Source organism: Halichoeres trimaculatus, unplaced genomic scaffold, assembly GCF_033239565.1.
Source record: "Halichoeres trimaculatus isolate MK-OKI-2021-1 unplaced genomic scaffold, fHalTri1.1 fHalTri1_scaffold_1, whole genome shotgun sequence".
In the NCBI taxonomy this organism is placed as follows: domain Eukaryota; kingdom Metazoa; phylum Chordata; class Actinopteri; order Labriformes; family Labridae; genus Halichoeres; species Halichoeres trimaculatus.
In genome coordinates, this window is record NW_027437179.1 from 36,625,074 (window position 1) to 36,640,267 (window position 15,194).

At 40.2% G+C, this 15,194-nt stretch overlaps 2 protein-coding genes and 1 pseudogene across 2 annotated transcripts; all 3 read left to right on the forward strand.

The window, feature by feature from the left end:
• The first annotated feature begins 354 nt into the window (after window positions 1-354).
• On the forward strand, window positions 355-2,022 carry LOC141791099 (adenosine receptor A1-like). The gene is made up of 2 exons (XM_074671323.1): window positions 355-828; window positions 1,078-2,022. Exons 1-2 carry the CDS (start codon window positions 500-502, stop codon window positions 1,739-1,741), a joined length of 993 nt encoding a protein of 330 aa, XP_074527424.1. The 5' UTR covers window positions 355-499; the 3' UTR covers window positions 1,742-2,022.
• A 4,860-nt stretch (window positions 2,023-6,882) lies between these two features.
• Window positions 6,883-7,554, forward strand: LOC141796708 (putative N-acetyltransferase camello). Its single transcript, XM_074677995.1, has one exon. The coding sequence runs from the start codon at window positions 6,883-6,885 to the stop codon at window positions 7,552-7,554; it is 672 nt and encodes a 223-aa protein (XP_074534096.1).
• A 5,002-nt stretch (window positions 7,555-12,556) lies between these two features.
• On the forward strand, window positions 12,557-14,049 carry LOC141789487 (adenosine receptor A1-like; annotated as a pseudogene).
• Window positions 14,050-15,194: the final 1,145 nt, after the last annotated feature.

Consider the following 15,194-nt stretch of genomic DNA (forward strand, 5'->3'; position numbering starts at 1 on the left):
GCTCAATCCTGCTGGAAACATTTGGTGTTATATGTTTTATAGATGCATCTTAAGTAGTTTCAGACAGAGTACTGAACCTGAACAGCTCAAAAAGACAATACCACAGGTTTTACCTAAGAGTAGTTCACAGACCTGAACTGTCCAACATTATACCACGACACAGGGCACCAACCACCTTCACCATAATAAGTTTAATTTAGAGTAGAAGCACTATGTTTTTGAGGATGTGGCTTTGAGGTTTCCTCTGTACTGACCAGCTCTCAGCTTTTGTATTAGGCCTGTTGAGGTGTGTGCGTGTGTGTGTGTGTGTGTGTGTGTGTGTGTGTGTGTGTGTGTGTGTGTGTGTGTGTGTGTGTGTGTGTGTGTGTGTGTGTGTGTGTGAGACAGATGTAGTCTAAAAAGTGTTGCAAGGCAGAGGACTTCCTCAAAGTTTTCATACTCAAGCTGAGAGTACCTAAAAGGCACACAACAGAAGTGATCTGTCTGAATTAGAGGCACGATGGACCCAGCAGTATTGGCAGGTGTGGTGGTGGAGGTGTTCATAGCTGTTTGCTGCTGTTTTGGTAACATGTTTGTGATTGTGGCTCTGTGGATGAGCAAGAGCTTCAGGCAGCCTACCTTCTGCCTGATTGGGTCTCTGGCTGTAGCCGACTTCATGGTGGGCTGCGTGACCATACCAGTGGCTTTGTTGGTGGACGGACGAGTGAAGACTTCTTTCTACGGCTGTCTCTTCCTCAGCTGTTTGGACATCCTGTTTACTGTGGTGTCAACTCTGTCTTTGGTGGCCATAGCAGTGGATCGATTCCTCCGGGTGTACATCCCTCTCAGGTAAAGTTGTTCTGATCCGTCTCGACTCCTGATTTTACAAAGACAAATGGATGGAAGCAAAGCCAGGGTCAAGATTTTGTGTAAATTCATTATGATGATCATGAAACAAACTTTTTGTTACACCTGCAACCAATAAATGTCAGTTACATTAGTTTTTTTAAAGTTTCCCCAGCTGACTTTATTTTATTTTTGTCATCAAACCATGTAAATACATAAACCTTTGTAACAATAATTACCTCTTCTCTTTAGGTACAAAACATCAGTGACTCACAGACACACTCGAGTTGTGGTTGCAGCGTGTTGGCTTGTTGCTGTACCGCTGACTTTTGCTCCCATGCTTGGATGGCACAACCCGAAACCCCCACCAAGCCCAGACAACTCCCCGTTTGTTTGTCATTTCATAGGAGTGGTCCCTGTGCCCTATCTGTTTTACTGCTACTGCATCTTCTGCACCGTGATACCACTGTTGATCATGATTATTCTCTACGGCTACATCTTTTATGCAACTCGAAGAAACCTCAGAGAGAAACCAGGCAACTGTACCCAACGACAGTCCCAGAATGACCAGAAGAAAGAGAAAGAGCTGGCTGGATCTTTGTCCCTGGTCCTGGCTCTGTACGCCCTGTCCTGGCTCCCTCTCCAAATCATGAATTTCGTCGACCACTTCAGTGGGGCGAGCGTTGTACCAGTCATAGCTGTTGATATCGGCATCTTGCTCACTCATTTAAACTCAGCAGTGAATCCTATTGTGTATGCCTTCAAAATCCAAAAGATTAGGTTGGCGTACTTAAAGATCTGGAGACGGTTTACTGAACGCAGAAAGGAGGATCAAGGACTTCAGACAAACCAGACAAACCAGACATCGGAGATTAATCTGAGCAGTAATGTTAACAGTGTGGCCAAAATTGAATGAAAGAGAAATGTCAAAACCTGTTCATATGTGTGTCTAAAAAACAAAGGTTCATGTAATATCTCTGACCCAGTGACATGTATGTTTGAGACATGTTTTTGAAAAGTTTGTGGGTTTGATGAGTCACTTGCAAAACGGATGTCAAGTTTCGATTTTGTTCTCTTTGTATATATCGTGACCACTGACCGCCTGTTTGTCATCAACACCCATGCCTGCACTTTGCACTGCTGTTTGTTTACTTGAAATATGTTTCGTAGAAACCTTTTGCACTCTGTTGTGAAACATCATCAATCCCTTTTCTGTAAAATTGCAAAAAAAAAAAAAAAGTACTTCCCTTAATGTGCGATTAAAGATAAAATGCTGAAGCTTGAAGGAAGTGAGAACTGAACTTTTTTTGCTTGACACTTACAGGTGACAGATAAGATAAGGTACTCCTTCAGTCGTCCCACATTGGGGAAATTTACAGAGTTACAGCAGCAAACAAGGGAGTGTCTAGTTGAAAACATTATGATAAGAATATATCAAATGGAAAAAAAGACTAACTTTAACCTAAAAAAATACATGTCAATATTTAGCACAACATGCTAGAGGTAGGTAAAAGGTAAAAAGTCTTCTGAAAGGGGTGAGACATGTCTATCAGAGGCAACAGCTTGGCCATTCTTCTTTCAACCACCACCTATAGCAAGAAGGCCTGTTAGTCAGAAAATCTGTGTGGACCAGTATCTCAAAGAAATTTGCATCCCTTTAAATTTGTACAAATCTGTGCTGTCTTAAAGCATCAGCAAAAAAAAAGTTTCTTTTTTTTATATCTATTTTTGGGGTGTTGATAAAAGTCAGCATGAAAGGAGCCCCAATGTACTGATTGGCCCAGGGGCCCATGATGTTTTTTAAGACAGCCCTGGTACATGTAACATGAATGTTCAAATAATAATGTCATCTTATTATAGTGGAAAAAAACTCAGAATAATAGCTATAGAAATTGATATCTTTAACTTTATTTAAATAAAATATCATAAATCAATAGCATAATAATAATAAAGAATATAGACTAAATCAAAACAAATTTTCTGACTAACAGGCCTTCTGAGGACAGGGCAAGCCCAAGTGTTGGAGTGGCAAGAATTGATGGTGCTGGAAAAATACTATTTATTTAGAAGAATGTGGGAAACATAGACAGCTCTTTAACTTTTTGTTAGGGAAGGGAGGGAAAAAGAAATCCAACATGATCTGAACTTCTTATTTTTTCATATATTTATTGAAATGAGGTCTTCCAAAGTAAGCTAGTATATTGCTCCTGGTAAAAGAAAAAAAAATGCTGCTGGTGAATATTTAAAATGTTCTTTTAAACCTTTAAAGAGTCAGGATAGGAGCAGAAATTTCCAAAAAGGAGTATTGTGGGTTAATGTGGGAAATTGCAAAGTAAGTATGTTTTTAAGAATATAGTGAAATAAAGTAATTTTTGCATATGAATATTTCAGTTGAATGTCTGTTTCATTCAGTAAATTCTTTTAATTGTATAACTTCGTTGAAATTGGCTGAAAAACTGGTTCCAATCATTTTAATGCACTCTGGGGGAGAGCAGGGTTGGTTGTCAAACTCATTATTTCTTGCCACCAGAGGGCACTGTCTCTCAAATTATGGTATGGTAGTACTTCAGAAACAACATACGATCCTTTATTGTGCCAGGGACATGTCAACGCATTTTGACTCATCTGAGTCTTCATCAGAACATGAGTAGTAACACCAAACAGGTGTTTAAAATATCCAGGAAATATTATATGATTGTGTCATGGGACGCTGTCACATGACATCAGATGTTCAGAAAAAAACTATTAAGAAAACACACTCATGGAAAAAGCACAAGAGGCCTAGCTGCACAGTTATAAACAGCCTGCACCAAACACTGTTAGGCAAAATACATGATAAAAACAGGGAATAGTCCTTTTCTTCATTTAGACCTGGGAAGGAGGTGGCTTTTAGAGTATAGATCCAAGATGTTTGAGTCTGTCCCCTCCCTACAAAGATCTGGGAATTACTTCAATATCCATGGTTTTGAGAGAATTCGGATTAGTATGTACTGCAGAACTGTAATGTTGTGCCCTTGGGTAGTTCGGGCTAAGAGTTTTTATGGCATAGGCCTACTTGTGTTCTCATGTGACACCGTCCCATGACACAATCACACGACATTTCCTTGGTATTTTAACACCTGTTTCGTGCTGCTAATTATGTCCTGATGAAGACTTGGATAAGTTGAAACGACACAATAAAGGATTTTAACTACATCAGAGTGCCTTGGATTGTTTGTATTTTATAAGTACTGCAGTCCTTGGATCTTTGAAGGGCACCCGATCTTACCTTTGTTTCATATGTTTTGACACAGTACAGCACTCACTCCTACCTTATCTTCAGTTTTTGTGGTATGGTAATTTATGGCATCGAATCCTTCTAGGCTTGTTGGCTATGGCTGCCTTTTGCAGCAGCTCTCTCTTCTTTGTCAATTTTTTGTAATTTTTTTCGTCTCTTTTTCGTAATTTTTGTATTTGGAGTGGATCATTACTTTGTATGGCTCATTTGTTGGTCATGGACACCAAACTTTTTGTGGCTTCAGTGATATTTTTACTACTTTTTCTCCTGTGTTTGTCTGGAGATCCTACATGTAACCGTGGCTGCATTGTTTACATGTGAACTCTGCTGTTAGCAGCCTGTAGAATGTGAATGCTAAATGGTGTGAGGCCTGATGTGAGGTGGGGACGGCGTGCTGGTTCTCAGGTGTGAGCTAAGAAGTGATGACATCGACCTGTCCTTTTATCTATCGTTACTGGGAACGTAAGATCTATATCCAGTAAGATGGACAAGCTAGCTATGCTAACCCAGCAACAGAGGGAATACCAGAGGGCAGTGTAGCATCACGCTATTCACAGACATGGCTAACGGAGCTAACACTAGACACCAACGCCACATTGGAAGAGTTTCACCTGTTGTGAGCAGACAGGATCCAGGAGACAGAGACTGAACAGATCGAAGAAGAAGAAGCTTAGTCCTGGACCTTGTGGAGGTGGAGGCTGGCTGACTGGACAATGATGGACAAGCTGTCATCATCTATTTTCTTATGGACCTTTAAGCACTTTCTCTACACTTTCTTACTTTTGTGTTCTTGATTGCTGCTGTTACTTCAATTTTGTTGTACTTGTTACAATGACAATAAAGTTCTATCTTATATATATTTGGCAGGTTGGTCTATAGATGTGTTTCCTGTTTATGGTCCTTGTTCATTTTGTGTTAAGATATATTAAGTTTTGCATTTGCCAAAGTTTCAGTGCAATTAAACTTTTAAATTTCATTCTGCTTTCTTACATTTTTTAAAAGACTTTTCCACTTAAGATAACATTGTGACCAACAACATCAAACTGTGTGACAACCATCCCCAGAATGGGGATCCTTACAATGTGTAAGAGTGTCCTTGATAGTTAATACCTCTTTGTTAACATGGTTTGGAAAATGAGAGGAATACACATTTCAAGCCATTCCTTAATCTTTGATTTAATATAGGAATGACTATTAAAAGTTGTTTTGGATGATGAGTAATTCACACTTGAGTAAAAAGTGTGACAACTAACCCGGTTCTCACCTATACACAAAAAGCTGTTTCATAGTTTGTGTCACAGCATAATGACTCACAATTTAACCTGCACTAACACACCATCGCTTTAGAGTTTTATACTTACTTTTTAATAGAAGTCATAAATTATAACTGTTCTAAGACCAGGATGTAATGAGAATGTCTGGTTCATCAAGCTGGAGCATATTTAAAAAACCAGCAGGGGGTTCTGGTTATTTTCTGATCAGTGCAGCTACTATCTTCCCTTACATCAGCGTTGGAGGGAGAGACACTAAGATGAACCCAGTCCAAAACAGGGGGGTTGACTCAGATAAAGACTTTTTAGGTCAAAGAACTGTAATTCCACATAGCTGCATGCTTTCATCTGACTTTTTAAATCTCTTTAGAGTAGGTGTCAGGCTTAACAAGAAGAATATTTATAGTTAAGTGCTTGACACATTTGACTTCCTTCTTCTTGCAAGGAAATGACATTCAGCTGTGGTTGGCATAGTAACTAGGTTAGAGTGTTCTTACATTTTTTTAATATTCAACAGATATGCAAACAAGTTTAAAGAAGTATGTTTACCTTATCTTTTACAAGCACCTATAATACCCTCACCGCCCATATCTATAGTAAGACAAAGGTGATTGTGGTTTTACTGGTTGATTCTGATTGTTGAGCAACCTGAATATATAGAACAACTCTGAAGTTTCCATCTTACTCGATGCTTCCCATTCAGCAGTAAGAAGGGAGGTTGTGAAATGAAACATGGTCCTGATCTGAAACCGCTAAACACAGACATGTCAAAGTTTAAAAACACAACCTAAGAAACTTCTATTCACAAAATGCAAAATGCAAGAAAAAAAAATAGTCACAATGAAGTCTCTCTTTCCATTTTCAGCAATGAAATAAGGCTTTCACAAATCTTTGTTAAAGAGAGACAAAATAACAATTTCTTCTCTTTCTAAGAATGAATAAGGTCAGATCTGGGAAGTCTAGGACTTGAGGCTCTGGATCAGAACTTGGTCTAAACACAAAAAAGCCCTAAAATTGCCAATTTTTCACATTATTCCTTATTTAACAATAATTTCACTGATCTTAAACTGTGTTTAAGCTGTCTGTAGAATTTTATTCAAATCTGGCCTGTAAAGAACGTTTTTTCAATCAGGAACCGGTTTTGAATCTTGACTAACTGCCAAAGTTAGAGGCATGGAATAAGAAACTAACTTCAGTGCATCATGCTTTGCCTGATTCAGCTCCAGGTGACAGCCATTCAGGGAGGTGTCTGAGTAGCGAAAAGGTAAGAGACTGTCAGTTTCTACAAAATGTGGTGATAAAATCTACATTTACATAAATTAGACACCTAATAATTCAATAGAAGCGTTCAGATGTATTAGTGTCTTCACTGAGTAATGCAAATAGTGTGTAAAGTTTCTTGTTAACATAACTATCAGCAGGTGGTAACCTGTGGTGAACACTAAGTTAACTAAGTTAAGACAATGAAGGTTAACGCTGATTTTTTTTTCTTCCAGTTCTTTGTAGACCATGCAGCTGGTGATTCGTCCGTTCCGTCCCTCAGACAAGGACGCGGCTCATAGTCTGTTCAGCTTTGGCAATAACGAGTTCATTATTCCAGCCTTCAACAATGCCATGACCAGCCCCCTCTACCTCGCCATCACCCTGGCTCTGTGCATCACAGGCTTCCTCCTGGGCTCTGTGCTGGGGGCTCTGGTGTTAACTGGTGTCTGGGTGGGCCTCGTCTACTACAGCTGTCATGATCTTTTTGCGGGCTACGTGAAGGAAAAACTCAAGACGGACATGCAGGACATCCCTGGGTATTACCAGAGCAGACTGGACGACTCTTTCTGGGTGGCTGAAGCTGAAGTTGATGGGAGACCTCAAATCCTGGGTACTGTGGCTGTAGTGACCAAGGACAGTGGGAAGGAAAAGTATGGGGAACTCTGCAGATTGAATGTGTCTCCTTCTTGTAGACGGATGGGCCTGGGCACTAAACTGGCTTGGACTGTGATCAACTTTTGTAAAGAACGGGGCTTCTCCAAGGTGGTGCTGGAGACAAGTTCCATTCAGACTTCAGCTGTGGCTCTGTACCTGAGACTGGGCTTTAGAGAGTTCCTCAGACACACTGAATTAACTTGTTACTGCTGGGTTTTAACACTGTCTAAGGTCAAGATTGTGAACTTGGAAAAACACCTGTAAATAGTAGTAGTTATCCCTGATCACACAATGTGACAGGTCTTCAGTTGTCAGAGCTGTATCATCAATAATCTTTATCTGATACCAAGCTTTGTTCAAGTTCTATCAATATTTGAGCTTTAAATAAATAATTAAAAAAAAACATATAAAACAGGTGGCCATAGCTATTGGATTCTCAATTCAAAGTCAGAGCAACACAAGAACACTCAACAAGGTCAAGGTATGTTTTCAATCTGCTGTACTGAGGTGAGAAATAATGTATTCAGAGGTAGCTGTTCTATTCTTACAACAAATTTTAACACATTTTTTGAAGCTATAGACCATAGCTTTTGATATTACCAGTGTGACAAACGTATACCATGCCTTCTGTCATGTTTGTACTTGACCCTTGATCATTTATTGTGCTGTTTGCAGTGTTTTTAAGTATCTTTCACTTATTGTTGGCATGGAAGGGAGCTTTTATAATCAGGGCATTGCGACTGAGATTCACTCTATCACATGGGGAGCGTTTTTGTTCACCACTGAGTGGTGCCAAATGTCTAAAATCCTTCCTTACTGAAGTCAGTGCCAGGTTGTAAATGACGCTATCAGTAGGTGTTGACTGCACATGAGGCTCTCCTGTAATTCCTGTTTCTTTTTTTCTTCTTTTTTTTTCTAATTTACTGTGATAGATTCCTCCAGGGACTTTCTTCTTTTAAATCTGTCAAAATAAATCTTTCAAAGCTCAGCTCACCTGCTCCGACTTGCCTTAATTCTTTTTACTTTCTGATTATGAGGCTACAGCCTGCTGTGCAGTGCTTCAGAAAGAGATGTGTTCATTATCATTATTATTATTATTATTATTATTATTATTATTATTATTATTATGTCTCATCTGAAAAGCTTATATTTATGTATAAAATACATTTATGTAGTATAGTGCTTTTCAAAGTACTCAAAGACATTAATAGAATGCAAAACAAACATTAAAAGACACATTTAATGCTCCTTTTTTGCAGTTTAATTTGGATCATTGATGTCTTCATGAAACGGTAGTAACATGTTTTGGTCTAAAAAGCCAATAAATCAAGAACAGCAGCATTGTTTCCAGGCTCTCATAGCCCCTCTGTTCAGAACGCTCTGATTTAGTGGGCGTGACCTTCATATGTAAATGAGCCACCGCTGATACCACCCCGCTCTTCTACGTCACTGAGAGCGGTGCCACGAGCTCCAAGTGCACAATGTTAAGAAAACAGTGAAGCTTGTTTACCGTATCATTACAGGCTAAAATAACAGGCTGACCGCAGCTAAAGTTAGCATCCTGAAGCTAACACAGAGGCAGGGGGGACACTGAGGAAAAAGCTCTTACATCTGCTTCACAGCACACAGCATTTAAAATACTCACATTTCCAGGGTCTGAAGCTTGTTAGCGGATGGTTGGTAAAGCGCCTGGATTCAGGACCTGTCTATTAGCTAGCCCTCTGTTGTACTGTCCAAAGTTGGACAAGCAGTCGGCCGTGAAGTGACTAGCACACACATGCATGGTTTTACTGAGTGTAGCTGGAACATTTCCTTGATAAATGAACTTGAGCCACTTAGTCTTGTCTTCTTCAGAGATTGGAATGAAGTAGAGCCAAAGGACATGGGGTTGGGCGTGCCCATCACTGTGGCTAAAGTCACTGAGGCAGTTAAACAACTCTGCAGCAGCAAAGCCCAGGGGTGGGCAAGAGCTGTCCTGAGTTCTTCAAAGCTCTGGATGTTGAAGGAGTGTTCTGGCTGACATGTTTTTGCAAAATTGCTTGGACATCGGCAGACTGGGGTGGTGGTTTCCCTTTTTAAGAAGGGAGATAAGAGGGTGTGCTCCAACAACTACTAGCTCAGCCCTCTTCGGTAAGGTGTACTCCAGGGTGCTGGAGACCTCAGGTTAAGGAGGAACAATGCGTTTTTAGTCCTGATCGTGGAATATGGGACCAGCTCTACACCCTTGCAAGGCTGCTAGAGGGTGTATGTGAGTATGCTGATCAGTCCACATGTGTTCTGTGGACCTGGGAAAGGCTTTTAACAGTGTCCCCCAAGGTATCTTGTGGGGGGATTTCCGGGAATATGGATTTAATGGCACCTTGTTGTGTAGTTGTTTATTGGGTTTGCTTTGTGCCTGTATGATCCCTGATTCTCTTCCAACTCTCCACAACGAGAAACAAAGGCAACATGTTTTTAAGTTTCACTCTCATTTTTCTGTGCACTTTGCCCCCCCTGCACTGCTCGAAACATGACAGCAGATGAGTTTGATGCTATTTTACAGCTGAATACCAAAATACTGCACACTGGGATATCTTCAGAAGACAAACCCAAATGCAATACAATTCAGCCAGACCCCAGGCTCAAAGACAGAAGTCACTAGAGTCCTTATCCAGGTAGCTGATTTATGGAATATTTTAAAGTGTAATATAATACAGTATAATATCATATCATAAAATCAGCAAGTTGAATAAATCTGAATTATTTATTTTACTGGAACTAAAAATATGTAACTACATAAAGTTTGGTTTAAATTAAAAGTTTGCTAAACTTCACCTGATTGAGATTTCCCCGTTTTACATTCAAATTTTAAAAACCCAAATAAAACGTCTGCTCAGATCATTATACTGATGTCATTTTATGCTTGAAAGGGTTTGATTTAACATTAATGTCGTGACTTAGAGGAGAAATCAGAATATCGAGATATATATCGTGTATCGAGATATAGTCTACAAATATCGAGATACTGGATTTGGGCCATATCCTGCAACCCTTCTCCATTATAGTAAATCTTTAACCAATTGGGCTTCTGAGTTCACCTTTGGTTTTTAATGTGTAAAATGCTCTGACATTGACCTGACGGAATCAAGACACACTTCAATGAATAAACAAAGAGCCTGGCTTGATCCTGCTGGAAACATTTGGTCTTATTTGTTTTATAGATGCACCAGGCAATGCTTAAGTCAGAGAATCAAAGGTTTTATATCATTTAGTATTTCATGGACTTTTCATGCTTCATGAAACAAGATATTTACCACATTCACCACAGATAGTTCTGTATAGAGTAGATTCACTATGTGCCTTCTTTGATGTGGCTTTGACATTTCCTCTATCACGACCAGTTGACCTGTGTGTTCACAGCCATTGCTCACCACTGTAGCTCCACATTTAGTTTTCACTGTGAAAGTGCTGCAAGCCTGAGGAGTTCCTTTAAAGTTTTACACTCAAACTCAGAATAATTCACCTGTTAACATACACAGGACGTTAACTTAGAGTTATGGTCTACGATCTGAAACCCAGTTTGGCTGGTCGTACATTTCTCCAATATTCAGTCTCTGTTGGCACTTGTATCACTCATAATTCTTCCTTGCTTCAGCCTTTTCCTTGAAACTTTTCTTCCTTTCCCTGTGGAGGGTAACAGTAACAGCTTCCTGGTTTCGGTCTTCTCTGGCTTCATGACGCTTCGGTAGCTGAACAGCTAGCTGACATGAGAGGGGTAGTGGGGAAGGATGAGGTGGGACCATGGGCATGATGGTGCGAAGCGAGGGAGACAGGGGATTGGATGGACTCACGTACCAGTCCGAACCGCGCATGCAAAGTACGGTTTGGATTGGTCAACTAGTATGCAGCTTTGCAGCGGATATACTGAGTGGATTTTTTTCATTCTTTTTGGTCTTTATATTGTGTAGATTGGACGATAGGACCATAACAGCCCTATAAATGGTGTTTTTAAGATGTACAAAGCTTCAAATCGTAGAACATAGCTTTAATGCATGGCAAATGCATGTGAATCTTGGAGTAATCCTGGAGTCCTTGATTTAGGGCAAACCTACTCATGCCTTATTTGTCATCACAGATAGAATAGAAGAATAGAAAATACTTTATATATCGCCGAGGGAAAATTCAGGAGTCACAGCAGCAATCAAGAAAACAAAAGTAAGAAAGTGTTTAGAAAGTGCAAAAAGGTCCACAAGAAAATAGATGACAACAGCCCGTCCACCACTCTCAAGCCCAGCCAGTCTTCACCTCCACAGGGTCCAGGACTGAGCTTCTTCAGCAGTCTGTTCAGTCTCTGTCTCCTGGATCCTGTCTACTCACAGCAGGCGAAGCTCCTCCAATGTGGCGCCGGCGTCAGATGTCAGCTCCGTCAGCCACGTCCGTGAACAGCACGATGCCACTCTGCCCTCCGGCAGCCCCTCTGCTGCTGGGCTAGCATAGCTAGCTCATCCATCCCACCGGAGATAGATCCCGCGTTCCCAACAACGATGGATGGAAGAACAGGTCCACGTCGTCACCTCCCAGCTCACACCCAAGAACCAGCACGTCATCCTCACCTCCTCCTCTTCACCTTGAGGGAAATCATCAAGCCCTACACTAGTTAGCACTGACCTGCTACTGGCTGCTAACAGCTAATTTCACATGTAAACAATCCAGCCATGGTTACATGCAGGATCTCCAGACAAACACAGGAGAAAAATTAATAAAAATATTGCTGAAGCCACAAAAAGATTGGTGTCCACGACCAACAAATGAACCATACAAAGTGATGATCCACTCCAAATACAAAGATGGCGGAAAAGAGTCGAAAAAAATTACAAGAAACGAACAAAGAAGAGAGAGCTGCTGCAACAGGCAGCTGCTTGGGCAGTGCCTAGCAACGTATACTGAAATTTTTGTAAGATTTTGTATCATTAAGCATTTCACAGACTTCTCATGCAGCTGAACTGTATTAAGACACCATAACACAAGATATAGACCAAATTCACCATATAAAGCTCTTTTTGGAGCAGACACGCTATGTTCTTTTGAGGGTGGGATTTTGAGGTTTCCTCTGTCCCAACCAGTCAGCTCAACTGTTCATCTGTTCACGGCCACTGCTATAATGCGAGATTCCACACCAGATTTCATAAGGCTGAGTACTTCCTCAAAGTCTTTACACGCAACTTAAGAGTGCCTTAAAGACATGCAACAGGGGTGATCATCAAAGACTTTCAGAATTAGAGGCACGATGGAAGAAACAGCAGTGATAGTGGTGGAGGTGTTCACAGCTGTTTGCTGCTGTTTTGGTAATATGTTGGTGATTGTGGCTCTGTGGATCACCAAGAGCTTTAAGCAGCCTACCTTCTGCCTGATTGCATCTCTGGCTGTGGCTGACTTCATGGTGGGCTGCGTGACCATACCAGTGGCTTTTTTATTGGCCGGACGAGTGAAGACTTCTTTCTACGGCTGTCTCTTCCTCAGCTGTTTGGACATCCTGTTTACTGTGGTGTCAACTCTGTCTTTCGTGGCTATAGCAGTGGACCGATTCCTCCGGGTGTACATCCCTTTCGGGTGAGGTTATTTTTATCTTTCTTCTTGACTCCTGTTTTGACAAAGACAAATGGACAGAAGCAAAGCCAGGGTCAAGATTCAGTGTAAATTCATTATGATGGTCATGAAAGAAACTTTGTTACACCTGCAGTTAATGAATGTCAGTTAAATTAGTTTTTCTAAAATTTTTTAGGCGGCTTTGATATTTTTTTTTGTCATCAGACCATGTTAATTCATAAACCTTTGTACCAATCATTACCTCTCATCTTCAGGTACAAAACATTGGTGACTCACAGACACACTAGGCTTGTGGTTGCAGCATGTTGGCTTGTTGCAGTACTGCTGACTTTTGCTCCCATGCTTGGATGGCACAACCCAAAACCCCCACCAAACACAGAATTTTTCTGACAAATTTTTCTGATTGTTTTCTTGATCTTTTTTTTTTTGGCTTCTTTGAATTTTTATTTTGACATGAAACCATGTGAATACATAAACCTAATTATCAATCATTACCTCTTGTCTTTAGGTACAAAACATCAGTAGCACAGAGACACACTCGGCTTGTGGTTGCAGCATGTTGGCTTGTTGCAGTACTGCTGACTTTTGCTCCCATGCTTGGATGGCACAACCCAAAACCCCCACCAAACACAGACAACTCTTCTTCTTTTTGCGAGTTCATAGCTGTGATCCCCTTGTCTTATCTGTTTTACTGCTCCTGCATCGTCTGCACCGTGATACCGCTGTTGGTCATGACTGTGCTCTATGTCTTCATCTTTTGTAAAACTCGAAAAAAACCTCAGAGAGAAACCAGGTTGTGGTGCCCATCGACAGTCCCAGAGCGATCTGAAGAAAGAGAAAGAGCTGGCTGGATCTCTGTCTCTGGTCGTGGCTTTGTACGCCCTGTCCTGGCTCCCTCTCCAAATCATGAATTTCATCTACCATTTCAGTGGGGCAGGTGTGGTACCAGTCCTAGCTGTCGATATCAGTATCATTCTCACTCATGTAAACTCAGCTGTGAATCCTGTTGTGTATGCCTTCAAAATCCAAAAGATTAGGTTGGCGTACCTAAAAATCTGGAGACGGTTAACTGCATGCAGAGGAGAGAATCAAGGGCCTCAGACAGACCAGACAAATGAGACATCAGAGATCAATCTCAGCAGTAACATTAACAGTGTGACCAAAACTGAATAAAAGAGAAATCTGGAAACTTGTTTATATGAGTATTTACTTGAGGCAGTCTTAATAACAATAGTTAATCTAATATTTTTGACTTAGTGAGATATATTTAGAAAAATGTAATGTTTTCAAGTATATCTTTAAAGGTCTGTGGTTTGAATTTGTGGAACAGATCTAAGTCTTCTATTGTGATCACTGACGGCCTGTTGGCCATTAGCATCATCCCTGCACTCCCCTGCTGTTTGTCTTTGAGCTATGTTTGTTCAAAAAAAACAAAAAACAAAAAATGTTTTTCCTCTTTCTGTCATCTATCCCTCCCTGTAAAACTGCAGAAAAAAGTATTCTAGTAATGTGTATGATTAAAGATAAAGTGTTGAAACTTGGAGGAAGTGGGGACTGAACTTTTGCAGGCAAAGCATTGGCAAGAATTCACAGTACTGAAAAAATACAGTAAAGAGGAATGTGAGAATCATACACAGCTCTTTATGGGTTTGTGGTCTGACAAGTCATAGTTCACTTGCAAAACAGATGTGAAGTTTAGTTTTGTTCTGTGTGTATAGTGTTATCACTAACTGTTTGCCATCAACATCTAAGCCTACACTTTCCTTTTGTTTTTGAGCTGCTTTGAGAAATGTCTTTGCTCTGACTGTTGTGAAACATTTTCTGTAAAACTGCAAAAAAGTACCTCGCTTAATACTTCCAATTAAAGAAAGTGTTGAAGCTTGAATTTGAGTGAGAATTTAATTTTTGCAGCTTGACACATGCAGGTGCCAATGCATGTACAATAGGAATCACAATACTTGGGTTACATCACAATATGATTGTACCATGATGTATCACAATATCACCATGTTGTGATATATTGCAATATTCCACACAGTTAAGTAAGAAAAAATAAAGATGATATGTAAATCAAAATATTACTAAAATTCAAAAGGACCAAGAAAATATTGATGTCCATGGCATACTGACTTGCTCAGTACAACAAAAACCCAAATTATCAAGTTTAGAAATTAGATATTTTAAATATACTTTGCAATTTTATTTATTATACAATCTATTGGCAACATATGGGCTAGTAGCTTTTTGGCGCCCTCTACCGTAGTGGAAGTGCAGAAGTCAATTTTATCTCCAACTCAGCTAAAATGTGAGTTTACATT